Source organism: Ascaphus truei, unplaced genomic scaffold (assembly GCF_040206685.1).
Source record: "Ascaphus truei isolate aAscTru1 unplaced genomic scaffold, aAscTru1.hap1 HAP1_SCAFFOLD_952, whole genome shotgun sequence".
Classification (NCBI taxonomy): domain Eukaryota; kingdom Metazoa; phylum Chordata; class Amphibia; order Anura; family Ascaphidae; genus Ascaphus; species Ascaphus truei.
Genome location: NW_027457291.1, coordinates 7501 through 32616, shown reverse-complemented (window position 1 = coordinate 32616; position 25116 = coordinate 7501). Strand labels below are relative to the sequence as shown.

General features: G+C 65.1%; 1 protein-coding gene across 1 annotated transcript in view; it reads right to left on the bottom strand.

Moving 5' to 3' along the window:
* Positions 1-2379: 2379 nt before the first annotated feature.
* The window catches only part of LOC142486565 (E3 ubiquitin-protein ligase BRE1B-like), a 29050-nt gene continuing 6313 nt past the window's right edge, over positions 2380-25116 (bottom strand). Inside the window, exons 3-6 of the mRNA XM_075585141.1 lie at positions 17638-17763; positions 15541-15681; positions 13162-13263; positions 2380-2879 (exon numbers count right to left, since the gene is read on the bottom strand). Of these exons, the coding sequence (XP_075441256.1) occupies positions 2703-2879; positions 13162-13263; positions 15541-15681; positions 17638-17763 (546 nt within the window). The 3' untranslated portion in view covers positions 2380-2702. The remainder of the gene's footprint in view (positions 2880-13161; positions 13264-15540; positions 15682-17637; positions 17764-25116) is intronic.

Sequence of the window (25116 nt, the reverse complement as noted above, 5' to 3'; positions counted from 1 at the left end):
GTGGGTCGCTGTACCCCTTTTTTCTCTAATATATGTGACGTTGGTCTATACTATTTATTTATGGTGCCGCTGGCATTAGGTACTAGTCCCCTAACCCTATTAGGGCTTCGTTATGCTATATGCTTATATTGAAGGAGTTTGTCCTAAACCTCAGTTTATTATGCCAAACAGGACTTGTTTTTCTGATGCACTGGCTTTCTACACAACCTTCCCAGCAGGGAGTCAGGTAACTATCCCAAATATAGTACCTGGACCGGACAGGGTAAGCCTACCTAAAGCAGGCACCCTGCACCTAGCAAGGCTAGTGACTCTCCCCAGGCCCCCAGTTGGTGTGTATTTCCCCTGTTTTTGTGTATTTTGTCATGTCTGCTGGCTTTGCCAGAATAAACACGATTTATTCCATAACTTTGCCCCGTCTGGTGCTTGTGATCCCGGTTAAAGGTGCTAAACGTTCCTGGTCTCCCGTGACAGGGGGTATTTGTAGTAGATGGCACTGCCCGACCCCAATGGTTGGTAGGAGCAAATGTGGGTGTGGACAGTAGCCACGAGTCTGGACTACTTCATTTAAGAGGCGAGTTTTAAGGTTTGACAAAGTTGGGGACAGAGGGTGTTTAGCATATACTGAGTGTGAGGGAGTCCCACGGGTAAGGGGCCGTGAGGGAAAAGGCTTGTAATCAGATGGTGGTGTGGCACTCGTAAATGTTCCTTATATCAATGTATACTTCTTCAACACTGTCTCCTTAATGCATCTAGCAGCGTCGAGGTGTAGACAGAATCAAATGCTTTTTCATCATCTACGTATCCCAAACTGATTGCTAGATCGTATTCATTACTTTGGGAAATCACTCGTTGTACGACTTGGATATGAACCATTGTGTTGTCTCTGCTGAGAAATCCGGCGTGTTCTCCAGGCCGGGGAAAATCCCGGCTCTGCTGAGAAATCCGGCGTGTTCTCCAGGCCGGGGAAAATCCCGGCTCTGCTGAGAAATCCGGCGTGTTCTCCAGGCCGGGGAAACTCCCGGCTCTGCTGAGAAATCCGGCGTGTTCTCCAGGCCGGGGAAACTCCCGGCTCTGCTGAGAAATCCGGCGTGTTATCCAGGCCGGGGAAAATCCCGGCTCTGCTGAGAAATCCGGCGTGTTCTCCAGGCCGGGGACACTCCCGGCTCTGCTGAGAAATCCGGCGTGTTCTCCAGGCCGGGGAAACTCCCGGCTCTGCTGAGAAATCCGGCGTGTTCTCCAGGCCGGGGACACTCCCGGCTCTGCTGAGAAATCCGGCGTGTTCTCCAGGCCGGGGAAACTCCCGGCTCTGCTGAGAAATCCGGCGTGTTCTCCAGGCCGGGGAAACTCCCGGCTCTGCTGAGAAATCCGGCGTGTTCTCCAGGCCGGGGACACTCCCGGCTCTGCTGAGAAATCCGGCGTGTTCTCCAGGCCGGGGAAACTCCCGGCTCTGCTGAGAAATCCGGCGTGTTCTCCAGGCCGGGGACACTCCCGGCTCTGCTGAGAAATCCGGCGTGTTCTCCAGGCCGGGGAAAATCCCGGCTCTGCTGCATCCGATTAGCGAGTGTTTCATTAATAATTTTGGAAGTAGACCGATTGGCCTGTAATTGGTGAGGTCTTTGCTGCCTTTCTTGTGCATGAGGATAACAATGGCATTCCCCTATTGTTCTGGAATTTTCCTGTCCTTCAAGCCACATGTAAAGAGTTTTGCAAGGATTTTCTCTACTTCTTCCCCGGCTTCCTTCCAGATCTTCGTTGTAATTCCTTCTTCCCCGGGAGCCTTCCCATTCTTCATGGATGTTATTGCCTTTGCCACTTCTTCCGGAAGGCGCGTGGTGCTTCACTGGTGGCTTCTTCTCGCTCGCCCTCTGCGGGATTATGGCCGGTGTTATCTGTGTTCTCGAACAATTTCATGCAGGAGCCGTAAACTCTCTTTAGGATAACTGCACCGTCTGTTATTGTTGATCCATCATCATTTTGTCTTCTTTAAGCTTTTACCTTCGATTACACGCGTGTGGCATCGCAAAAATAGAATGTGTGTGATGTGAGCTATAGGTGACGTGATGTTATGCATCACACAGACGGGGGTCATGTGACATTGTTTTAGCACACACAGGCGTGGGATACTCGTTACCTGTAACTTTATATCACACAGTTTGATTCTTTTGGTCTCTTTATTCTCAAACTGAACAGACACAAAAGCCCCCGTCCCCCATCTCGCCCCAATCTCACTCCCATATCCCCCCATCTCACACCCGTTCCCCCACATCTAACACCCAAATCACCCCATCTCACACCCGTTCCCCCACATCTAACACCCATCTCACACCCGTTCCCCCACATCCGTCCCCCCATTTCACACCCATCCCGTCTCCCCCATCTCACACCCATCCCGTCTCCCCCATCTCACACCTGTGTCCCCCACCTCACACACCTGTCCCCATCTCGCACCCGCTCCCCCAATCTCCGATGGAGGTCCTTGTCCATCTCCTCAACAGCAAGGGTACACAGGTTATTTGGGGGTACACTGCAGGTCCCTCCCTGTTCTGGGGGTGTTATGTTTTGGGCTTTAGACTCAGTATATGGGACGTTACATTCTGGGGTCGTTGCCCATGGGAGCCATCACCAGTCCTGGGCCCCTGTTAAAGGGGCTCCTTGTGGCCCGTTTGATGTAGCTCCGGTGGAAGTGGTCCGCGCCACATGGCCTAGTTGAAGTAAATTCGGTGGAAGTCGTGTGCTCCGAAGGCCGCGTTGCACTTTGGACACTTGCGCTGGCGGGTGTCGTAACGAGTTTTAACGCACTCGAAGCAGAAGACGTGAAAACACTTTGTGAGGACGGCATCTTTCTTCCGGGTGTTACAGCACGGGCAGGTGAGGCGGGCCTGGGGGAGAGAGGGGAGAGTCAGGGGGAGCGAGATCCGGGGGTTACAGCACGGGCAGGTGAGGCGGGCCTGGGGGAGAGAGGGGAGAGTCAGGGGGAGCGAGATCCGGGGGTTACAGCACGGGCAGGTGAGGCGGGCCTGGGGGAGAGAGGGGAGAGTCAGGGGGAGGGGGGAGAGTCAGGGGGAGGGGGGGGGAGCGAGATCCGGGTGTTACAGCATGGGCAGGTGAGGCGGGCCTGGGGGAGAGAGGGGAGAGTCAGGGGGAAGGGAGGGAGGGAGATCCGGGGGTTACAGCACGGGCAGGTGAGGCGGGCCTGGGGGAGAGAGGGGAGAGTCAGGGGGAGCGAGATCCGGGGGTTACAGCACGGGCAGGTGAGGCGGGCCTGGGGGAGAGAGGGGAGAGTCAGGGGGAGGGGAGGGAGCGAGATCCAGGTGTTACAGCACGGGCAGGTGAGGCGGGCCTGGGGGAGAGAGGGGAGAGTCAGGGGAGAGTCAGGGGGAGGGGAGGGAGCGAGATCCGGGTGTTACAGCACGGGCAGGTGAGGCGGGCCTGGGGGAGAGAGGGGAGAGTCAGGGGGAGCGAGATCCGGGGGTTACAGCACAGGCAGGTGAGGCGGGCCTGGGGGAGAGAGGGGAGAGTCAGGGGGAGGGGGGGGAGAGTCAGGGGGTGGGGGGGGAGCGAGATCCGGGTGTTACAGCACGGGCAGGTGAGGCGGGCCTGGGGGAGAGAGGGGAGAGTCAGGGGGAGGGGAGGGAGCGAGATCCGGGGGTTACAGCACGGGCAGGTGAGGCGGGCCTGGGGGAGAGAGGGGAGAGTCAGGGGGAGGGGGGGGAGGGAGATCCGGGTGTTACAGCACGGGCAGGTGAGGCGGGCCTGGGGGAGAGAGGGGAGAGTCAGGGGGAGGGGAGGGAGCGAGATCCGGGGGTTACAGCACGGGCAGGTGAGGCGGGCCTGGGGGAGAGAGGGGAGAGTCAGGGGGAGGGGGAGGAGCGAGATCCGGGTGTTACAGCACGGGCAGGTGAGGCGGGCCTGGGGGAGAGAGGGGAGAGAGGGGAGAGTCAGGGGGAGGGGAGGGAGCGAGATCCGGGGGTTACAGCACGGGCAGGTGAGGCGGGCCTGGGGGAGAGAGGGGAGAGTCAGGGGGAGCGAGATCCGGGGGTTACAGCACGGGCAGGTGAGGCGGGCCTGGGGGAGAGAGGGGAGAGTCAGGGGGAGGGGAGGGAGCGAGATCCGGGTGTTACAGCACGGGCAGGTGAGGCGGGCCTGGGGGAGAGTCAGGGGAGAGTCAGGGGGAGGGGAGGGGAGCGAGATCCGGGTGTTACAGCACGGGCAGGTGAGGCGGGCCTGGGGGAGAGAGGGGAGAGAGGGGAGAGTCAGGGGGAGGGGAGGGAGCGAGATCCGGGTGTTACAGCACGGGCAGGTGAGGCGGGCCTGGGGGAGAGAGGGGAGAGTCAGGGGGAGCGAGATCCGGGGGTTACAGCACGGGCAGGTGAGGCGGGCCTGGGGGAGAGAGGGGAGAGTCAGGGGGAGGGGGGAGAGTCAGGGGGAGGGGGGAGAGTCAGGGGGAGGGGGGAGAGTCAGGGGGAGGGGGGGGAGAGTCAGGGGGAGGGGGGGGGGGAGAGTCAGGGGGATGGGGGGGAGCGAGATCCGGGTGTTACAGCACGGGCAGGTGAGGCGGGCCTGGGGGAGAGAGTGGAGAGTCAGGGGGAGGGGAGGGAGCGAGATCCGGGTGTTACAGCACGGGCAGGTGAGGCGGGCCTGGGGGAGAGAGGGGAGAGTCAGGGGGAGGGGAGGGAGCGAGATCCGGGTGTTACAGCACGGGCAGGAGGGGGGGGGGAAGGGAGGGGGGAAAGAGCGGGAGGGAGGGAGGGGGGAAAGAGCGGGAGGGAGGGAGGGGGGAAAGAGCGGGAGGGAGGGAGGGGGGAAAGAGCGGGAGGGAGGGAGGGGGGAAAGAGCGGGAGGGAGGGAGGGGGGGAAGAGCGGGAGGGAGGGAGGGGGGAAAGAGCGGGAGGGAGGGGGGGGGGAAGAGCGGGAGGGAGGGGGGGGGAAGAGCGGGAGGGAGGGGGGGGGAAAGAGCGGGAGGGAGGGGGGGGGAAGAGCGGGAGGGAGGGGGGGGGGGGAAGAGCGGGAGGGGGGGGGGGGGAAGAGCGGGAGGGGGGGGGGGAAGAGCGGGAGGGGGGGGGGGGGAAGAGCGGGAGGGGGGGGGGGGGGGAAGAGCGGGAGGGGGGGGGGGGGAAGAGCGGGATGGGGGGGGGGGGAGAGCGGGAGGGGGGGGGGGGAAGAGCGGGAGGGGGGGGGGAAGAGCGGGAGGGGGGGGGGGAGAGCGGGAGGGGGGGGGGGGGGAAGAGCGGGAGGGGGGGGGGGGAAGAGCGGGAGGGGGGGGGGGGGGAAGAGCGGGAGGGGGGGGGGGGGAAGAGCGGAGGGGGGGGGGGAAGAGCGGGAGGGGGGGGGGGGGGGAAGAGCGGGAGGGGGGGGGGGGGAAGAGCGGGAGGGGGGGGGGGGGGAAGAGCGGGAGGGGGGGGGGGGGGAAAGAGCGGGAGGGGGGGGGGGGGGAAAGAGCGGGAGGGGGGGGGAAGAGCGGGAGGGGGGGGGAAGAGCGGGAGGGAGGGGGGGGGGAAGAGCGGGAGGGAGGGGGGGGGGGAAGAGCGGGAGGGAGGGAGGGGGGGGGAAGAGCGGGAGGGAGGGGGGGGGGGAAGAGCGGGAGGGAGGGGGGGGGGGAAGAGCGGGAGGGAGGGGGGGGTGAGAGCGGTAAGGGGGGGGGGAAGAGCGGGAGGGAGGGGGGGGGAAGAGCGGGAGGGAGGGGGGGGAAGAGCGGGAGGGAGGGGGGGGGGAAGAGCGGGAGGGAGGGGGGGGGGGAAGAGCGGGAGGGAGGGGGGGGGGGGAAGAGCGGGAGGGAGGGAGGGGGGGGGGGGAAAGAGCGGGAGGGAGGGGGGGGGGAAAGAGCGGGAGGGAGGGGGGGGGAAAAGAGCGGGAGGGAGGGGGGGGGGAAGAGCGGGAGGGAGGGGGGGGGGGGGAAGAGCGGGAGGGAGGGGGGGGGAAGAGCGGGAGGGAGGGGGGGGGGGAGAGCGGGGAGGGAGGGGGGGGGGGAAGAGCGGGAGGGAGGGGGGGGGGGGAAGAGCGAGAGGGAGGGGGGGGGGGAAGAGAGGGAGGGGGGGGGGGGGAAGAGAGGGAGGGAGGGGGGGGGAAGAGCGGGAGGGAGGGGGGGGGGAAGAGCGGGAGGGAGGGGGGGGGGAAGAGCGGGAGGGAGGGGGGGGGGAAGAAGAGCGGGAGGGAGGGGGGGGGAAGAAGAGCGGGAGGGAGGGGGGGGAAGAAGAGCGGGAGGGAGGGGGGGGGGAAGAGCGGGAGGGAGGGGGGGGGAAGAAGAGCGGGAGGGAGGGGGGGGGGGAAGAAGAGCGGGAGGGAGGGGGGGGGGGAAGAAGAGCGGGAGGGAGGGGGGGGGGAAGAAGAGCGGGAGGGAGGGGGGGGGGAAGAAGAGCGGGAGGGAGGGGGGGGGAAGAAGAGCGGGAGGGAGGGGGGGGGGAAGAAGAGCGGGAGGGAGGGGGGGGGGAAGAAGAGCGGGAGGGAGGGGGGGGGGAAGAAGAGCGGGAGGGAGGGGGGGGGGGGAAGAAGAGCGGGAGGGAGGGGGGGGGGGAAGAAGAGCGGGAGGGAGGGGGGGGGGGAAGAAGAGCGGGAGGGAGGGGCGGGAGGGAGGGAGGGGCGGGAGGGAGGGAGGGGCGGGAGGGAGGGGGGGGGGGAAGAAGAGCGGGAGGGAGGGGGGGGGGGAAGAAGAGCGGGAGGGAGGGGGGGGGGGAAGAAGAGCGGGAGGGAGGGGGGGGGGAAGAAGGGGAGGGAGGGGGGGGGGGAAGAAGAGCGGGAGGGAGGGGGGGGGGGGAAGAAGAGCGGGAGGGAGGGGGGGGGGGAAGAAGAGCGGGAGGGAGGGGGGGGGGGAAGAAGAGCGGGAGGGAGGGGCGGGAGGGAGGGAGGGGCGGGAGGGAGGGAGGGGCGGGAGGGAGGGGGGGGGGGGAAGAAGAGCGGGAGGGAGGGGGGGGGGGAAGAAGAGCGGGAGGGAGGGGGGGGGAAGAAGAGCGGGAGGGAGGGGGGGGGGGAAGAAGGGAGGGAGGGGGGGGGGGGGGAAGAAGAGCGGGAGGGAGGGGGGGGGAAGAAGAGCGGGAGGGAGGGGGGGGGGAAGAAGAGCGGGAGGGAGGGGGGGGGGAAGAAGAGCGGGAGGGAGGGGGGGGGGAAGAAGAGCGGGAGGGAGGGGGGGGGGAAGAAGAGCGGGAGGGAGGGGGGGGGAAGAAGAGCGGGAGGGAGGGGGGGGGAAGAAGAGCGGGAGGGAGGGGGGGGGAAGAAGAGCGGGAGGAGGGGGGGGGAAGAAGAGCGGGAGGGAGGGGGGGGGAAGAAGAGCGGGAGGGAGGGGGGGGGAAGAAGAGCGGGAGGGAGGGGGGGGGAAGAAGAGCGGGAGGGAGGGGGGGGGAAGAAGAGCGGGAGGGAGGGGGGGGGAAGAAGAGCGGGAGGGAGGGGGGGGGAAGAAGAGCGGGAGGGAGGGGGGGGGAAGAAGAGCGGGAGGGAGGGGGGGGGGAAGAAGAGCGGGAGGGAGGGGGGGGGAAGAAGAGCGGGAGGGAGGGGGGGGGAAGAAGAGCGGGAGGGAGGGGGGGGGAAGAAGAGCGGGAGGGAGGGGGGGGGAAGAAGAGCGGGAGGGAGGGGGGGGAAGAAGAGCGGGAGGGAGGGGGGGGGAAGAAGAGCGGGAGGGAGGGGGGGGGAAGAAGAGCGGGAGGGAGGGGGGGGGAAGAAGAGCGGGAGGGAGGGGGGGGGGAAGAAGAGCGGGAGGGAGGGGGGGGGAAGAAGAGCGGGAGGGAGGGGGGGGGAAGAAGAGCGGGAGGGAGGGGGGGGGAAGAAGAGCGGGAGGGAGGGGGGGGGAAGAAGAGCGGGAGGGAGGGGGGGGGAAGAAGAGCGGGAGGGAGGGGGGGGGGAAGAAGAGCGGGAGGGAGGGGGGGGGAAGAAGAGCGGGAGGGAGGGGGGGGGAAGAAGAGCGGAGAGGGAGGGGGGGGGGAAGAAGAGCGGGAGGGAGGGGGGGGGAAGAAGAGCGGGAGGGAGGGGGGGGGAAGAAGAGCGGGAGGGAGGGGGGGGAAGAAGAGCGGGAGGGAGGGGGGGGAAGAAGAGCGGGAGGGAGGGGGGGGAAGAAGAGCGGGAGGGAGGGGGGGGGAGAAGAGCGGGAGGGAGGGGGGGGGGAAGAGCGGGAGGGAGGGGGGGGGGAAGAGCGGGAGGGAGGGGGGGGGGAAGAGCGGGAGGGAGGGGGGGGGGAAGAGCGGGGAGGGAGGGGGGGGGGAAGAGCGGGAGGGAGGGGGGGGGAAGAGCGGGAGGGAGGGGGGGGGAGGGAGGGGGGGGGAAGAGCGGGAGGGAGGGGGGGGGAAGAGCGGGAGGGAGGGGGGGGGGGAAGAGCGGGAGGGAGGGGGGGGGGAAGAGCGGGAGGGAGGGGGGGGGGAAGAGCGGGAGGGAGGGGGGGAAGAGCGGGAGGGAGGGGGGGGGGAAGAGCGGGAGGGAGGGGGGGGGGGAAGAGCGGGAGGGAGGGGGGGGGGAAGAGCGGGAGGGAGGGGGGGGGGAAGAGCGGGAGGGAGGGGGGGGGGAAGAGCGGGAGGGAGGGGGGGGGGGAAGAGCGGGAGGGAGGGGGGGGGAAGAGCGGGAGGGAGGGGGGGGGGGAAGAGCGGGAGGGAGGGGGGGGGAAGAGCGGGAGGGAGGGGGGGGGGGAAGAGCGGGAGGGAGGGGGGGGGGGAAGAGCGGGAGGGAGGGGGGGGGAAGAGCGGGAGGGAGGGGGGGGGAAGAGCGGGAGGGAGGGGGGGGGGAAGAGCGGGAGGGAGGGGGGGGGGAAGAGCGGGAGGGAGGGGGGGGGAAGAGCGGGAGGGAGGGGGGGGGAAGAGCGGGAGGGAGGGGGGGGGGAAGAGCGGGAGGGAGGGGGGGGGGAAGAGCGGGAGGGAGGGGGGGAGGGAGGGGGGGGAAGAGCGGGAGGGAGGGGGGGGGGAAGAGCGGGAGGGAGGGGGGGGGAAGAGCGGGAGGGAGGGGGGGGGAAGAGCGGGAGGGAGGGGGGGGGGAAGAGCGGGAGGGAGGGGGGGGGGAAGAGCGGGAGGGAGGGGGGGGGGAAGAGCGGGAGGGAGGGGGGGGGGAAGAGCGGGAGGGAGGGGGGGGGGAAGAGCGGGAGGGAGGGGGGGGGGGAAGAGCGGGAGGGAGGGGGGGGGGAAGAGCGGGAGGGAGGGGGGGGGGGAAGAGCGGGAGGGAGGGGGGGGGGGAAGAGCGGGAGGGAGGGGGGGGGGAAGAGCGGGAGGGAGGGGGGGGGGAAGAGCGGGAGGGAGGGGGGGGGGGAAGAGCGGGAGGGAGGGGGGGGGGGGGAAGAGCGGGAGGGAGGGGGGGGGGGGAAGAGCGGGAGGGGAGGGGGGGGGGGGGAAGAGCGGGAGGGAGGGGGGGGGGAAGAGCGGGAGGGAGGGGGGGGGAAGAGCGGGAGGGAGGGGGGGGGAAGAGCGGGAGGGAGGGGGGAAGAGCGGGAGGGAGGGGGGGGGGAAGAGCGGGAGGGAGGGGGGGGGGAGGGAGGGGGGGGGAAGAGCGGGAGGGAGGGGGGGGGAAGAGCGGGAGGGAGGGGGGGGGGAAGAGCGGGAGGGAGGGGGGGGGAAGAGCGGGAGGGAGGGGGGGGAAGAGCGGGAGGGAGGGGGGGGGAAGAGCGGGAGGGAGGGGGGGGGAAGAGCGGGAGGGAGGGGGGGGAAGAGCGGGAGGGAGAAGAGCGGGAGGGAGGGAGGAAGAGCGGGAGGGAGGGGGGAGGAAGAGCGGGAGGGAGGGGGGGGGGAAGAGCGGGAGGGAGGGGGGGGGGAAGAGCGGGAGGGAGGGGGGGGGGAAGAGCGGGAGGGAGGGGGGGGGGAAGAGCGGGAGGGAGGGGGGGGAAGAGCGGGATGGAGGGGGGGGAAGAGCGGGAGGGAGGGGGGGGGAAGAGCGGGAGGGAGGGGGGGGGGAAGAGCGGGAGGGAGGGGGGGGGAAGAGCGGGAGGGAGGGGGGGGGAAGAGCGGGAGGGAGGGGGGGGGGGGAAGAGCGGGAGGGAGGGGGGGGGGAAAGAGCGGGAGGGAGGGGGGGGGAAAGAGCGGGAGGGAGGGGGGGGGGAAAGAGCGGGAGGGAGGGGGGGGGAAAGAGCGGGAGGGAGGGGGGGGGGAAAGAGCGGGAGGGAGGGGGGGGGGAAAGAGCGGGAGGGAGGGGGGGGGGGAAAGAGCGGGAGGGAGGGGGGGGGGAAAGAGCGGGAGGGAGGGGGGGGGGGAAAGAGCGGGAGGGAGGGGGGGGGGGAAAGAGCGGGAGGAGGGGGGGGGGGGAAAGAGCGGGAGGGAGGGGGGGGGAGGGGGGGGGGAAAGAGCGGGAGGGAGGGGGGGGGAAAGAGCGGGAGGGAGGGGGGGGGGGGAAAGAGCGGGAGGGAGGGGGGGGGGGAAAGAGCGGGAGGGAGGGGGGGGGGGGAAAGAGCGGGAGGGAGGGGGGGGGGGAAGAGCGGGAGGGAGGGGGGGGGGGAAAGAGCGGGAGGGAGGGGGGGGGGAAAGAGCGGGAGGGAGGGGGGGGGGGAAGAGCGGAGGGAGGGGGGGGGGAAAGAGCGGGAGGGAGGGGGGGGGGAAAGAGCGGGAGGGAGGGGGGGGGGAAAGAGCGGGAGGGAGGGGGGGGGAAGGGGAGGGAGGGGGGGGGAAAGAGCGGGAGGGAGGGGGGGGGGAAAGAGCGGGAGGGAGGGGGGGGGGAAAGAGCGGGAGGGAGGAGGGGGGGAAGAAGAGCGGGAGGGAGGGGGGGGGAAGAAGAGCGGGAGGGAGGGGGGGGGAAGAAGAGCGGGAGGGAGGGGGGGGGAAGAAGAGCGGGAGGGAGGGGGGGGAAGAAGAGCGGGAGGGAGGGGGGGGGGAAGAAGAGCGGGAGGGAGGGGGGGGGGAGGGAGGGGGGGGGAAGAAGAGCGGGAGGGAGGGGGGGGGGGAAGAAGAGCGGGAGGGAGGGGGGGGGGAAGAAGAGCGGGAGGGAGGGGGGGGGGAAGAAGAGCGGGAGGGAGGGGGGGGGAAGAAGAGCGGGAGGGAGGGGGGGGGAAGAAGAGCGGGAGGGAGGGGGGGGAAGAAGAGCGGGAGGGAGGGGGGGGGGAAGAAGGGGGGGAAGAAGAGCGGGAGGGAGGGGGGGGGAAGAAGAGGCGGGAGGGAGGGGGGGGGAAGAAGAGCGGGAGGGAGGGGGGGGGGAAGAGCGGGAGGGAGGGGGGGAAGAGCGGGAGGAGGGGGGGGAGAAGAGCGGGAGGGAGGGGGGGGGAAGAGCGGGAGGGAGGGGGGGGGAAGAGCGGGAGGGAGGGGGGGGGAAGAGCGGGAGGGAGGGGGGGGGGAAGAGCGGGAGGGAGGGGGGGGGAAGAGCGGGAGGGAGGGGGGGGGGAAGAGCGGGAGGGAGGGGGGGGGGGAAGAGCGGGAGGGAGGGGGGGGAAGAGCGGAGGGAGAGAGGGAGGGGGGGGAAAGCGGGAGGGGGGGGGGGAAGAGCGGGAGGGAGGGGGGGGGAAGAGCGGGAGGGAGGGGGGGGGAAGAGCGGGAGGGAGGGGGGGGAAGAGCGGGAGGGAGGGGGGGGGAAGAGCGGGAGGGAGGGGGGGGGAAGAGCGGGAGGGAGGGGGGGGAAGAGCGGGAGGGAGGGGGGGGGAAGAGCGGGAGGGGGGGGGAAGAGCGGTAGGGAGGGGGGGGAAGAGCGGTAGGGAGGGGGGGAAGAGCGATGGGAGGGGGGGGAAGAGCGGGAGGGAGGGGGGGAAGAGCGGGAGGGAGGGGGGGAAGAGCGGGAGGGAGGGGGGGGAAGAGCGGGAGGGAGGGGGGGAAGAGCGGGAGGGAGGGGGGGGAAGAGCGGGAGGGAGGGGGGGGAAGAGCGGGAGGGAGGGGGGGAAGAGCGGGAGGGAGGGGGGGGGAAGAGCGGGAGGGAGGGGGGGGAAGAGCGGGAGGGAGGGGGGGGAAGAGCGGGAGGGAGGGGGGGGAAGAGCGGGAGGGGGGGGGGGAAGAGCGGGAGGGAGGGGGGGGGGAGAGCGGGAGGGAGGGGGGGGGAAGAGCGGGAGGAGGGGGGGGGAAGAGCGGGAGGGAGGGGGGGGGAAGAGCGGGAGGGAGGGGGGGGGAAGAGCGGGAGGGAGGGGGGGGGGAAGAGCGGGAGGGAGGGGGGGGGGGAAGAGCGGGAGGGAGGGGGGGGGAAGAGCGGGAGGGAGGGAGGGGGGGGGGAAGAGCGGGAAGAGCGGGAGGGAGGGGGGGGAAGAGCGGGAGGGAGGGGGGGGAAGAGCGGGAGGGAGGGGGGGGAAGAGCGGGAGGGAGGGGGGGGAAGAGCGGGAGGGAGGGGGGGGAAGAGCGGGAGGGAGGGGGGGAAGAGCGGGAGGGAGGGGGGGGGAAGAGCGGGAGGGAGGGGGGGAAGAGCGGGGGGGGAAGAGCGGGGGGGAAGAGCGGGGGGGGAAGAGCGGGAGGGAGGGGGGGAAGAGCGGGAGGGAGGGGGGGAAGAGCGGGAGGGAGGGGGGGAAGAGCGGGAGGGAGGGGAGGGGGAGAGCGGGAGGGAGGGGAGGGGGAGAGCGGGAGGGAGGGGAGGGCGGGAGGGAGGGGAGGGGGAGAGCGGGAGGGAGGGGAGGGCGGGAGGGAGGGGGAGAGCGGAATGGAGGGGAGGGGGAGAGCGGAATGGAGGGGAGGGGGAGAGCGGAATGGAGGGGAGGGGGAGAGCGGGATGGAGGGGAGGGGGAGAGCGGGATGGAGGGGAGGGGGAGATGGAGGGGAGGGGGAGATGGAGGGGAGGGGGAGAGCGAGATGGAGGGGTAGAGCGAGATGGAGGGGAGGGGGAGAGCGAGATGGAGGGGAGGGGGAGAGCGAGATGGAGGGGAGGGGGAGAGCGAGATGGAGGGGAGGGGGAGAGCGAGATGGAGGGGAGGGGGAGAGCGAGATGGAGGGGAGGGGGAGAGCGAGATGGAGGGGAGGGGGAGAGCGAGATGGAGGGGAGGGGGAGATGGAGGGGAGGGGGAGAGCGAGATGGAGGGGAGAGCGAGATGGAGGGGAGCGGGAGAGCGAGATGGAGGGGAGAGCGAGATGGAGGGGAGGGGGAGAGCGAGATGGAGGGGAGGGGGAGAGCGAGATGGAGGGGAGGGGGAGAGCGAGATGGAGGGGAGGGGGAGAGCGGAATGGAGGGGAGGGGGAGAGCGAGATGGAGGGGAGGGGGAGAGCGAGATGGAGGGGAGGGGGAGAGCGAGATGGAGGGGGAGAGCGAGATGGAGTGGAGGAGAGTGTGGGGGGGGGGGGGAGATCTGGTCTGCGCCCCCCGCCCGCTCACCCTGTATTCCTTGATCTCCTCCTGCAGGATCTGGTCTGCGTCGGCGTACACCTCCATCTTCTTCTGTTTCTCCAGCTTCCTGCGCAGCCGCGAGATCTCCTCCTGAGAGAGCGCGTCAACGAGAGAGAGAGAGGGCGCGCGTCAGGGGGAGAGAGCGAGGGCAAGAGAGAGAGGGAGGAGAGAGAGGGGGGGGAGAGAGAGGGGGGGGAGAGAGGGGGGCGGAGAGAGAGAGAGGGGGAGAGAGAGGGGGCGAGAGAGAGAGAGAGAGGGGGAGAGAGAGAGAGGGGGAGAAAGAGGGGGGGGGGAGAGAGAGAGAGGGGGCGAGAGAGAGAGGGGGCGAGAGAGAGAGGGGGCGCGCGTCAGAGAGGAGAGAGGGGGCGCGCGTCAAGCGGAGAGAGGGGGCGCGCGTCAAAAAGGAGAGAGGGGGTGCGCGTCAGAGAGGAGAGAGGGGGCGCGCATCAGAGAGGAGAGAGGGGGCCCGTCAGGGAGGGAGAGAGCGCGCGTCAGGGAGGGAGAGAGAGCGCGCGTGTCAGGGAGGGAGAGAGCGCGCGCGCGCGTCATGGAGGGATAGAGAGCTCGCGCGCGTCAGGGAGGGAGAGAGATCAGGGAGGGAGAGAGAGCGCGCGCGTCAGGGAGGGAGAGAGAGCGCGCGCGTCAGGGAGGGAGAGAGAGCGCGCGCGTCAGGGAGGGAGAGAGAGCGCGCGAGCGTCAGGGAGGGAGAGAGCGCGCGTCAGGGAGGGAGAGTGCGTCAGGGAGGGAGAGAGCGCGCGTCAGGGAGAGAGAGCGCGCGTCAGGGAGAGAGAGCGCGCGCGTCAGGGAGGGAGAGAGAGCGCGCGTCAGGGAGGGAGAGAGCGCGCGTCAGGGAGGGAGAGAGCGCGCGTCAGGGAGGGAGAGAGCGCGCGTCAGGGAGGGAGAGAGCGCGCGTCAGGGAGGGAGAGAGCGCGCGTCAGGGAGGGAGCGAGCGCGCGTCAGGGAGGGAGAGAGAGCGCGTCAGGGAGGGAGAGAGAGCGCGTCAGGGAGGGAGAGAGAGCGCGTCAGGGAGGGAGAGAGAGCGCGTCAGGGAGGGAGAGAGAGCGCGTCAGGGAGGGAGAGAGAGCGCGTCAGGGAGGGAGAGAGAGCGCGTCAGGGAGGGAGAGAGAGCGCGTCAGGGAGGGAGAGAGAGCGCGTCAGGGAGGGAGAGAGCGCGTCAGGGAGGGAGAGAGCGCGTCAGGGAGGGAGAGAGCGCGCGTCAGGGAGGGAGAGAGAGCGCGTCAGGGAGGGAGAGAGAGCGCGTCAGGGAGGGAGAGAGAGCGCGTCAGGGAGGGAGAGAGAGCGCGTCAGGGAGGGAGAGAGAGCGCGTCAGGGAGGGAAAGAGAGAGCGCGTCAGGGAGGGAAAGAGAGCGCGCGTCAGGGAGGGAGAGAGCGCGCGTCAGGGAGGGAGAGAGCGCGCGTCAGAGACGGAGAGAGCGCGCGTCGGAGGGAGAGAGCGCGCGTCAGGGAGGGAGAGAGCGCGCGTCAGGGAGGGAGAGTGCGCGCGTCAGGGAGGGAGAGTGCGCGCGTCAGGGAGGGAGATTGCGCGCGTCAGGGAGGGAGATTGCGCGCGTCAGGGAGGGAGATTGCGCGCGTCAGGGAGGGAGAGTGCGCGCGTCAGGGAGGGAGAGAGAGCGCGTCAGGGAGGGAGAGAGAGCGCGTCAGGGAGGGAGAGAGAGCGCGTCAGGGAGGGAGAGAGAGCGCGTCAGGGAGGGGGAGAGAGCGCGTCAGGGAGGGGGAGAGAGCGCGTCAGGGAGGGGGAGAGCGCGCGTCAGGGAGGGAGAGAGAGCGCGTCAGGGAGGGGGAGAGCGCGCGTCAGGGAGGGGGAGAGCGCGCGTCAGGGAGGGAGAGAGAGCGCGTCAGGGAGGGAGAGAGAGCGCGTCAGGGAGGGAGAGAGAGCGCGTCAGGGAGGGAGAGAGAGCGCGTCAGGGAGGGAGAGAGAGCGCGTCAGGGAGGGAGAGAGCGCGCGTCAGGGAGGGAGAGAGCGCGCGTCAGGGAGGGAGAGAGCGCGCGTCAGGGAGGGAGGGAGCGCGCGTCAGGGAGGGAGAGAGCGCGCGTCAGGGAGGGAGAGAGCGCGCGTCAGGGAGGGAGAGAGCGCGCGTCAGGGAGGGAGAGAGCGCGCGTCAGGGAGGGAGAGAGCGCGCGTCAGGGAGGGAGAGAGCGCGCGTCAGGGAGGGAGAGAGCGCGCGTCAGGGAGGGAGAGAGCGCGCGTCAGGGAGGGAGAGAGCGCGCGTCAGGGAGGGAGAGCGTGCATGTCACAGAGAGCGAGAGCAGACAGGGCAGGTCGGAGTCAGAGAAGAATTGAGACAGCAAAAGAGTGTCACAGACAGCCAGTGTATGAAGAAACATTAGTGACAGCTCGCTCGTTACCTGCGCTCTCTTTAGACTGAACGACTCCTTCTCCTTAGCAGTGCGATTGTCACAGACAAAGCTCTGGGTGTCTCTTAGAGTGCTCACAACATGCTCCAGCTGTACCTTTAGGTCTTCAGACAGCTGCGCTGCTTCTACCGCCTGCGAGACAGCACGAGAGCGTCAGTGAAGCACTGCGAGACAGCACGAGAGCGTCAGTGAAGCACTGCGAGACAGCACGAGAGCGTCAGGGAAGCACTGCGAGACAGCACGAGAGCGTCAGTGAAGCACTGCGAGACAGCACGAGAGCGTCAGTGAAGCACTGCGAGACAGCACGAGAGCGTCAGGGAAGCACTGCGAGACAGCACGAGAGCGTCAGGGAAGCACTGCGAGACAGCACGAGAGCGTCAGGGAAGCACTGCGAGACAGCACGAGAGCGTCAGGGAAGCACTGCGAGACAGCACGAGAGCGTCAGGGAAGCAGAGCGTGGCCCCCCGCAGTGGAAGTGGGGACAGAGCGTGGCCCCCCGCAGTGGGAGGGGGGACAGAGCGTGGCCCCCGCAGTGGGAGGGGGGACAGAGCGTGGCCCCCGCAGTGGGAGGGGGGACAGAGCGTGGCCCCCGCAGTGGGAGGGGGGACAGAGCGTGGCCCCCGCAGTGGGGGTGGGGACAGAGCGTGGCCCCCCGCAGTGGAAGGGGACAGAGCGTGGCCCCCCGCAGTGGGAGTGGGGACAGAGAGTGGCCCCCCACAGTGGGAGTGGGGACAGAGCGTGGCCCCCCGCAGTGAGAGGGGGGACAGATCGTGGCCCCCCGCAGTGGGAGGGGGGACAGAGCGTGGCCCCCGCAGTGGGAGGGGGGACAGAGCGTGGCCCCCGCAGTGGGGGTGGGGACAGAGCGTGGCCCCCCGCAGTGGAAGGGGACAGAGCGTGGCCCCCGCAGTGGGAGTGGGGACAGAGCGTGGCCCCCGCAGTGGGAGTGGGGACAGAGCGTGGCCCCCGCAGTGGAAGGGGACAGAGCGTGGCCCCCCGCAGTGGGAGTGGGGACAGAGCGTGGCCCCCCACAGTGGGAGTGGGGACAGAGCGTGGCCCCCCGCAGTGGGAGTGGGGACAGAGCGTGGCCCCCGCAGTGGGAGTGGGGACAGAGCGTGGCCCCCCGCAGTGGGAGTGGGGACAGAGCGTGGCCCCCGCAGTGGGAGTGGGGACAGAGCGTGGCCCCCGCAGTGGGAGTGGGGACAGAGCGTGGCCCCCCGCAGTGGGAGTGGGGACAGAGCGTGGCCCCCCGCAGTGGAAGGGGACAGAGCGTGGCCCCCGCAGTGGGAGGGGGGACAGAGCGTGGCCCCCGCAGTGGGAGTGGGGACAGAGCGTGGCCCCCCGCAGTGGGAGTGGGGACAGAGCGTGGCCCCCCACAGTGGGAGGGGGGACAGAGCGTGGCCCCCCGCAGTGGGAGTGGGGACAGAGCGTGGCCCCCCGCAGTGGGAGGGGGGACAGAGCGTGGCCCCCGCAGTGGGAGTGGGGACAGAGCGTGGCCCCCCGCAGTGGGAGTGGGGACAGAGCGTGGCCCCCGCAGTGGGAGTGGGGACAGAGCGTTGCCCCCGCAGTGAGAGGGGGGACAGAGCGTGGCCCCCGCAGTTGGAGGGGACAGAGCGTGGCCCCCCGCAGTAGGAGGGGACAGAGCGTGGCCCCCCGCAGTGGGAGGGGACAGAGCGTGGCCCCCAGCAGTGGGAGGGGACAGAGCGTGGCCCCCCGCAGTGGGAGGGGACAGAGCGTGGCCTCCGCAGTGGGAGGGGACAGAGCGTGGCCCCCGCAGTGGGAGTGGGGACAGAGCGTGGCCCCCGCAGTGGGAGGGGACAGAGCGTGGCCCCCGCAGTGGGAGTGAGGGCAGAGCGTGGCCCCCGCAGTGGGAGGGGACAGAGCGTGGCCCCCGCAGTGGGAGGGGACAGAGCGTGGCCCCCGCAGTGGGAGGGGACAGAGCGTGGCCCCCGCAGTGGGAGGGGACAGAGCGTGGCCCCCACAGTGGGAGGGGACAGAGCGTGGCCCCCACAGTGGGAGGGGACAGAGCGTGGCCCCCACAGTGGGAGGGGACAGAGCGTGGCCCCCACAGTGGGAGGGGACACCCCTCACCTTCCGCTTGTGTAGCTCCAGCGCCTGCGTTCTGAGTGTCAGTTCCTTCTCTATGGAGGCGAGAGACGCGTGTAACAGCCGCTCGCGCTCCTCCAACTTCTGCACCTGCAACAGCTGCGCGTCCACCTGCAACACAGCGTCCCCGTCAGTGTCACCATGCCACAGCGTCCCCGTCAGTGTCACCATGCCACAGCGTCCCCGTCAGTGTCACCATGCCACAGCGTGTCCCCGTTACAGTGTCACCGCGTCACAGCGTGTCCCCGTTACAGTGTCACCATGCCACAGCGTCCCCGTCAGTGTCACCATGCCACAGCGTCCCCGTCAGTGTCACCATGCCACAGCGTCCCCGTCAGTGTCACCATGCCACAGCGTGTCCCCGTTACAGTGTCACCGCGTCACAGCGTGTCCCCGTTACAGTGTCACCATGCCACAGCGTCCCCGTCAGTGTCACCATGCCACAGCGTCCCCGTCAGTGTCACCATGCCACAGCGTCCCCGTCAGTGTCACCATGCCACAGCGTCCCCGTCAGTGTCACCATGCCACAGCGTCCCCGTCAGTGTCACCATGCCACAGCGTCCCCGTCAGTGTCACCATGCCACAGCATCCCCGTCAGTGTCACCATGCCACAGCGTCCCCGTCAGTGTCACCATGCCACAGCGTCCCCGTCAGTGTCACCATGCCACAGCGTCCCCGTCAGTGTCACCATGCCACAGCGTGTCCCCGTTACAGTGTCACCGCGTCACAGCGTGTCCCCGTTACAGTGTCACCGCGTCACAGCGTGTCCCCGTTACAGTGTCACCGCGTCACAGCGTGTCCCCGTTACAGTGTCACCATGCCACAGCGTGTCCCCGTTACAGTGTCACCATGCCACAGCGTGTCCCCGTTACAGTGTCACCGCGTCACAGCGTTACAGTGTCACCGCGTCACAGCGTGTCCCCGTTAGTGTCACCGTGTCACAGCGTGTCCCCATCACAGTGTCACCATGCCACAGCGTGTCCCCGTTACAGTGTCACCATGCCACAGCGTGTCCCCGTTACAGTGTCACCGCGTCACAGCGTGTCCCCGTTACAGTGTCACCGCGTGTCCATGTTACAGTGTCACCGCGTCACAGCGTGTCCCCGTTACAGTGTCACCGTGTCACAGCGTGTCCCCATCACAGTGTCACCATGCCACAGCGTGTCCCCGTCACAGTGTCACCGCGTCACAGCGTGTCCCCGTCACGTTGTCACCATGCCACAGCGTGTCCCCGTTACAGTGTCACCATGCCACAGCGTGTCCCCGTTAGTGTCACCTCGCTACAGCGTGTCCCCGTCACAGCGTCACCGCGTCACAGCGTGTCCCCGTTACAGTGTCACCATGCCACAGCGTGTCCCCGTTACAGTGTCACCATGCCACAGCGTGTCCCCGTTACAGTGTCACCATGCCACAGCGTGTTCCCGTTACAGTGTCACCATGCCACAGCGTGTTCCCGTTACAGTGTCACCATGCCACAGCGTGTCCCCGTTACAGTCACCATGCCACAGCGTGTCCCCGTTACAGTGTCACCGCGTCACAGCGTGTCCCCGTTACAGTGTCACCGCGTCACAGCGTGTCCCCGTTACAGTGTCACCGCGTCACAGCGTGTCCCCGTTACAGTGTCACCATGCCACAGCGTGTCCCCGTTACAGTGTCACCATGCCACAGCGTGTCCCCGTTACAGTGTCACCGCGTCACAGCGTTACAGTGTCACCGCGTCACAGCGTGTCCCCGTTACAGTGTCACCGTGTCACAGCGTGTCCCCATCACAGTGTCACCATGCCACAGCGTGTCCCCGTTACAGTGTCACCATGCCACAGCGTGTCCCCGTTACAGTGTCACCGCGTGTCCATGTTACAGTGTCACCGCGTCACAGCGTGTCCCCGTTACAGTGTCACCGTGTCACAGCGTGTCCCCATCACAGTGTCACCATGCCACAGCGTGTCCCCGTCACAGTGTCACCGCGTCACAGCGTGTCCCCGTCACGTTGTCACCATGCCACAGCGTGTCCCCGTTACAGTGTCACCATGCCACAGCGTGTCCCCGTTACAGTGTCACCTCGCTACAGCGTGTCCCCGTCACAGCGTCACCGCGTCACAGCGTGTCCCCGTTACAGTGTCACCATGCCACAGCGTGTCCCCGTTACAGTGTCACCATGCCACAGCGTGTCCCCGTTACAGTGTCACCATGCCACAGCGTGTTCCCGTTACAGTGTCACCATGCCACAGCGTGTCCCCGTTAGTCACCATGCCACAGCGTGTCCCCGTTACAGTGTCACCGCGTCACCTCTACAGTGTGTACCAGTTACAGCATCACCGTGTCACCTCACTCCAGCGAGTCCACGTTACAGCGTCACCTCGTTACCTCGCTACAGCTTGTCCCTGTCAGTCACCACGTCTCAGCGCCCCCTCACAACAGCGTCACCTCGCTACAGCGTCACCTCGCTACAGCGTCTCCCCGTCACAGCATCCCCTCGCTACAGCGTGTCCCCCTCACAGCGCCCCCCTCGCTACAGCGTGTCCCCATCACAGTATCTTCCCTCCATCACAGCGTACCCTCTCTACAACGTCCCCTTCCCTACACCGTCCCCGTCACAGCGTCATCTCGCTACAGCATGTCCGTCAGTCACCACCACGTCAATCATGTGCAGTATGAGCCACGACCACCTCCCACTTGTTTTAATTGCGACCAGCCCGGCCATTTTAAAAGGAACTGCACGGCACCTAGACGCCCCCGCAGGGATCAATATAACCCCGGAAACAGTCATTCCCAGTGGAATCAGGGCAGGGACAACTGCTACCCCGATGACCAGCTACCTCCCCGTCAAATGCCCCTTCAGCCCACCAATCATGGTGGGGACCAGCCCCGCTAGGAATCCGGCAAGCCTGTGTCAACCCCCCTTCTAGCCGTAGCCGCCCGGGAAGGAGAAGGTCCCCTAGCTCAGGTTATAATACCCATAGAAGGTCACCTCACCCCCTTCCTGGTAGACACAGGTGCAGCCAGGAGTGTAATTAGAGCTGCAGACATACCTGACCCTTCCTATTTGTCTGATATTGATGTTTTATGCGTGGGGGTAGATGGCACACCACGTTTTAGCCCATTAACACGACCCCTGCAGATAGGTCCCTACCCTGAACTATTTGCACGATTTGTAGTTTCCTCTAACTGCCCGCTTAATCTGCTTGGCGCTGATGTTTTGTCCAGGTTACAGGCCTCCATAATATTCTCCGAGGACGGCACCATTGATGTAACCTCTCCGCTCTGGGAGTCAGATGTCTCTGCCCTTTGTTCCCTTCCAATACTTTTGGCATTAGCGGACAAACCCTCAGCCGCCAGTATACCGCCCGCTGTCATGGATAGGATCCCGTCCAAATTATGGTCCACCGGCCCTGAGGATATCGGGCACCTAACGGTACCACCCATTGTTGTACAGCTCAAACAAGGGGCCCCGCTTCCCCGTAAACCGCAATACCCACTAAAGATAGCACAAGCTGATGCTATCACGAAACATGTTAAGGCTCTCCTTGCAAATGGCGCATTAATACCTTGCACCTCACCCTGCAATACCCCTCTTTTTCCCTGTATAGAAACGCACCGCGAAGGGTGAACCTGATAAGTATAGAATGGTTCAAGATCTTCCAGCAGTAAATGATGCAACTGTTTTAGACACTCCCATTGTCCCCAACCCACACACACTCCTTGCAGGGGTTCCGCCCACAGCGCAATACTTTACAGTGATGGATTTGGCGAATGCATTTTTCAGTGTTCTGTTGCACCCTTCATGTATGTATCATTTTGCATTTACTCATGAGGGCCAACAGTATACATGGACCGTAATGCCACAAGGGGCACAGAACTCTCCCAGCCAGTTTGCCAAGGCAATGGCCACCGTTTTAGACACGTGGCAGAAAGAGAACGTTTCTGTAACCCTGTTACAATATGTTGATGATTTACTCCTATGTGCAGATGACCACAAGTCTGCCGAACAAGCCTCCGAAAGTCTATTATGTTATCTGGCGGATCAGGGATGCAAGGCGACACTCCCCAAACTCCAGTGGTGCTCCACCTCTGTTGTATTCCTCGGTCATTGTCTCTCACACGGAACAAGACATCTCACTCGCGATCGGGTCACAGCCATACTGGACATACCTTTGCCACAAGGCCAGAAACCGCTACACGCGTTCCTTGGACTTATTTCGTACTGTCGCTCCTGGGTTCCAGAAGCCTCGCTGTTGATGCAACCATTGTACGATGTCTTAACAACAAATCCCTTTCAGATGACCCCAGAGGCTTCCAAGAATTTCACTGTTCTCAAACAGGTAATATCCTCTGCCCCTGCCTTGGGCCTCCCAGACTATGATTTACCCTTCAAGCTTTTCGTATCAGAACGAAATGGACATGCAACTGGAGTGTTAACGCAGCCACACGCTGGCCGATGTCGACCTATTGGTTATTACTCCAGCCGTCTCGATGCTGTGGCTCGTGGTGGACCGTCCTGTCTTCGTGCTGTCTTTGCTGCTCAAGCACTGCTGGATAAAACTTCGGGCATGACCTCATTCTCCTGGCACCACATGACATTGCTGCTATTCTCAATCAGACACAGCCAAAACATCTGTCCGCTGCCAGACACCTCAGGTTGCAATGCTCGCTTCTCATTCCAGACAATGTCACACTTCTCCGGTGACAAGTGCTTAACCCCTCCACTCTTCTTCCACTTCCCGAGGGGGGAGATGTGCAGGGACACGAACAAGAACAAAGTACAGCTGGAGTCGACCTACCCCATGATTGCTTCGAACTCATGAAGCTAGAAACAGCTCATCTGCCCACGGTGAGTGAAACGCCGATACAGAACCCAGATCTAATCCTGTTTGTGGATGGTTCTCGATATGCTGATCAACAAGGCGCCTACCATACGGGTTATGCTGTCACCACAGACTCTGTGGTGCTACTGGCAAGCACACTACCGTCAACAGCATCTGCACAAGAGGCCGAACTACAAGCCCTCACTGCAGCGTGTAAACTGGCAGAAGGACAAACGGCGAATATCTACACTGACTCTAGATATGCCTTTGGTGTAGCACATGATTTTGGCGTCATTTGGCAAACCAGGGGATTTCTGACAGCAGCAGGAACACCAGTGAAACACAGCTCAGCCATACAAGCTCTGATGGACGCCCTACTCCTTCCAAGCCATGTGGCCATCCTGAAGGTAAAAGCCCATGGGAAACTGAACACAGAAGAAGCCAGAGGAAACCATCTGGCGGATGCTGCGGCAAAACAAGCTGCCAGCGGGATACGAGAAGTGGAAGATCGAGTGGACACGACAAGGATGGTTCCGTTAATGCAGAACCTCCCAGTAAATCGAGAATATCTGAAGAAGTTGCAAGAATCTGCAACCAAGGAAGAAAAGGAAAGCTGGAAGAAAAGAGGTGCATCACCCCAAGAAGGAATTTACGAGTACAAAAAGAAACTTTGTCTGCCACGGGCACTGTATCCTGCTGTGGTACAATGGGCACATGGAGCAGCGCATCTCTCGAAGACTCTTATGAATGCACTGATCAACAATTACTATGTGGCGCCTGGAATTACCCCAATGACTAGTAATTTCTGCAAATCATGTACAATTTGTGCAAAGTGTAACCCAGGACGTGTGGAAAAACCACCGCAGAAACACCTTGCAAGGCCCTTATACCCTTTCCAGCGTATCCAGATTGACCATATTCAGATGCCAAAGTCGGGCCGTTTTGAATATGCGTTAGTAATTGTAGATATGTTTTCAGGATGGCCAGAAGCCTATCCTGTCACCAATCTCACTGCGAAAACAACAGCAAAAAAACTCCTGACAGAGGTGGTTTGTAGATATGGGGTACCTGAAGTAATAGAAAGCGACCAAGGCCCCGCTTTCACTGCTACGCTAGCTAAAGAAATTTGGTCCGCGCTAGGGACCACCCTTGCTTTCCACACCCCATACCATCCCCAGAGTAGCGGAAAGGTAGAAAGAATGAATGGCACACTGAAAACTAGAATGTTGAAAATGGCCCAGGAAACAAATATGCCCTGGCCAGATAGTCTACCCATTGCTTTGTTCAGTATTCGATATACCCCACGAGGGGAATATGCTCTATCCCCATTTGAGATACTGTTTGGTACTACCCCCAGACTTGGTTGTTACTACCCACAGCAGTTACAAATGCAGTCTGATGTTTTGACCAAATATGTAACTGCCTTAGCGCAAGAACTAACCAATATGCATGGTCGAGTGTTTTCTTCTATTCCAGATCTAGATCTAGATACCGGGACTCATAGACTCGTGCCCGGAGACTAGGAACTCGAGATTTTTGTAAGGAAACACTCCCTAGAGCCCAGATATGATGGTCCTTTCCAAGTTCTGTTGACCACAGCCACATCAGTCAAACTAGCTGGCAAGAACACCTGGATACACGCCTCTTATTGCAAGAAGGTTCCAGCTCCCAACGAGGACACCTCAGAAGGAAAATGATGCTATATATCTTTTGCTTGTTGGGTCTGGGGGGGGGGGGGGGGGGCACAAAAGATTGCTATCACCCAACATGAAGGGGTAGTCACGTTTTGGTATAATTCATCCAGTACTCATGTAGCTACCTTCTCCTTTGATTATTGTAATATAGTCAGCTGCCCCTCAACACATTGGCAATGTAATCGATACAGCAATGTCGGTTTCAGGTCTACTTATATATGCGTAACGGATTCCTACTGGGGACAGGAATGTGGTTACTGGGGAGTAGTAGGATGGAACACGGGAACAGATTGGGGATACCGACCACAAAAGGGTCTAACAAGGAAGGACAGGAATGGCAAAAGATTCTTGCCCAAATAGGCATTGCAATAGTTATTATTCTTGTCTTGCTTGGGATTATTATCTGCTGTGTTCTCCCATGTTTTAAAAAGTTCATGACCAAAACTGTTGACAATAGCACTCCTACCTTTTTTCGGCAGTCAGATAATAATACTCCACTCTCGGAAGATGGTCCATTTACTCCGTTACAGTCCCTCCCAGTTAAGTAAAATAGTATAAACCCATAGGGACAGCATCTGACTTCCTTATGTGCAAAGTCTGTGGCAAGGGGGGTCATGGACAAGCCATGACTCGTCTAACGTACAGCACAAAAGAGTTCCCAGGCACATCTGGACAGATGAGTTAGTATACATCTAGGGACAGACTCAGAAATAGACATTTCAAGGGGGGACTGTGATGGATTGGATAAAATGCCTATTTCTTCATCTGTAATACCTTGCTATGTTCCTTACTCAAAATGGCTACCGCAGCTACCCCTCCCATCAAGTATGGAAGATGGCACCCAACCCAGGAATTCCACCGAAAAAAGCTGATGTGTCTTAAACTACAATAACAAGACCATACAAGGAAATGACCTAACAAGAACCAATGAGACACTGACCTGTGCATTGGCAAACAACCTTTAGACC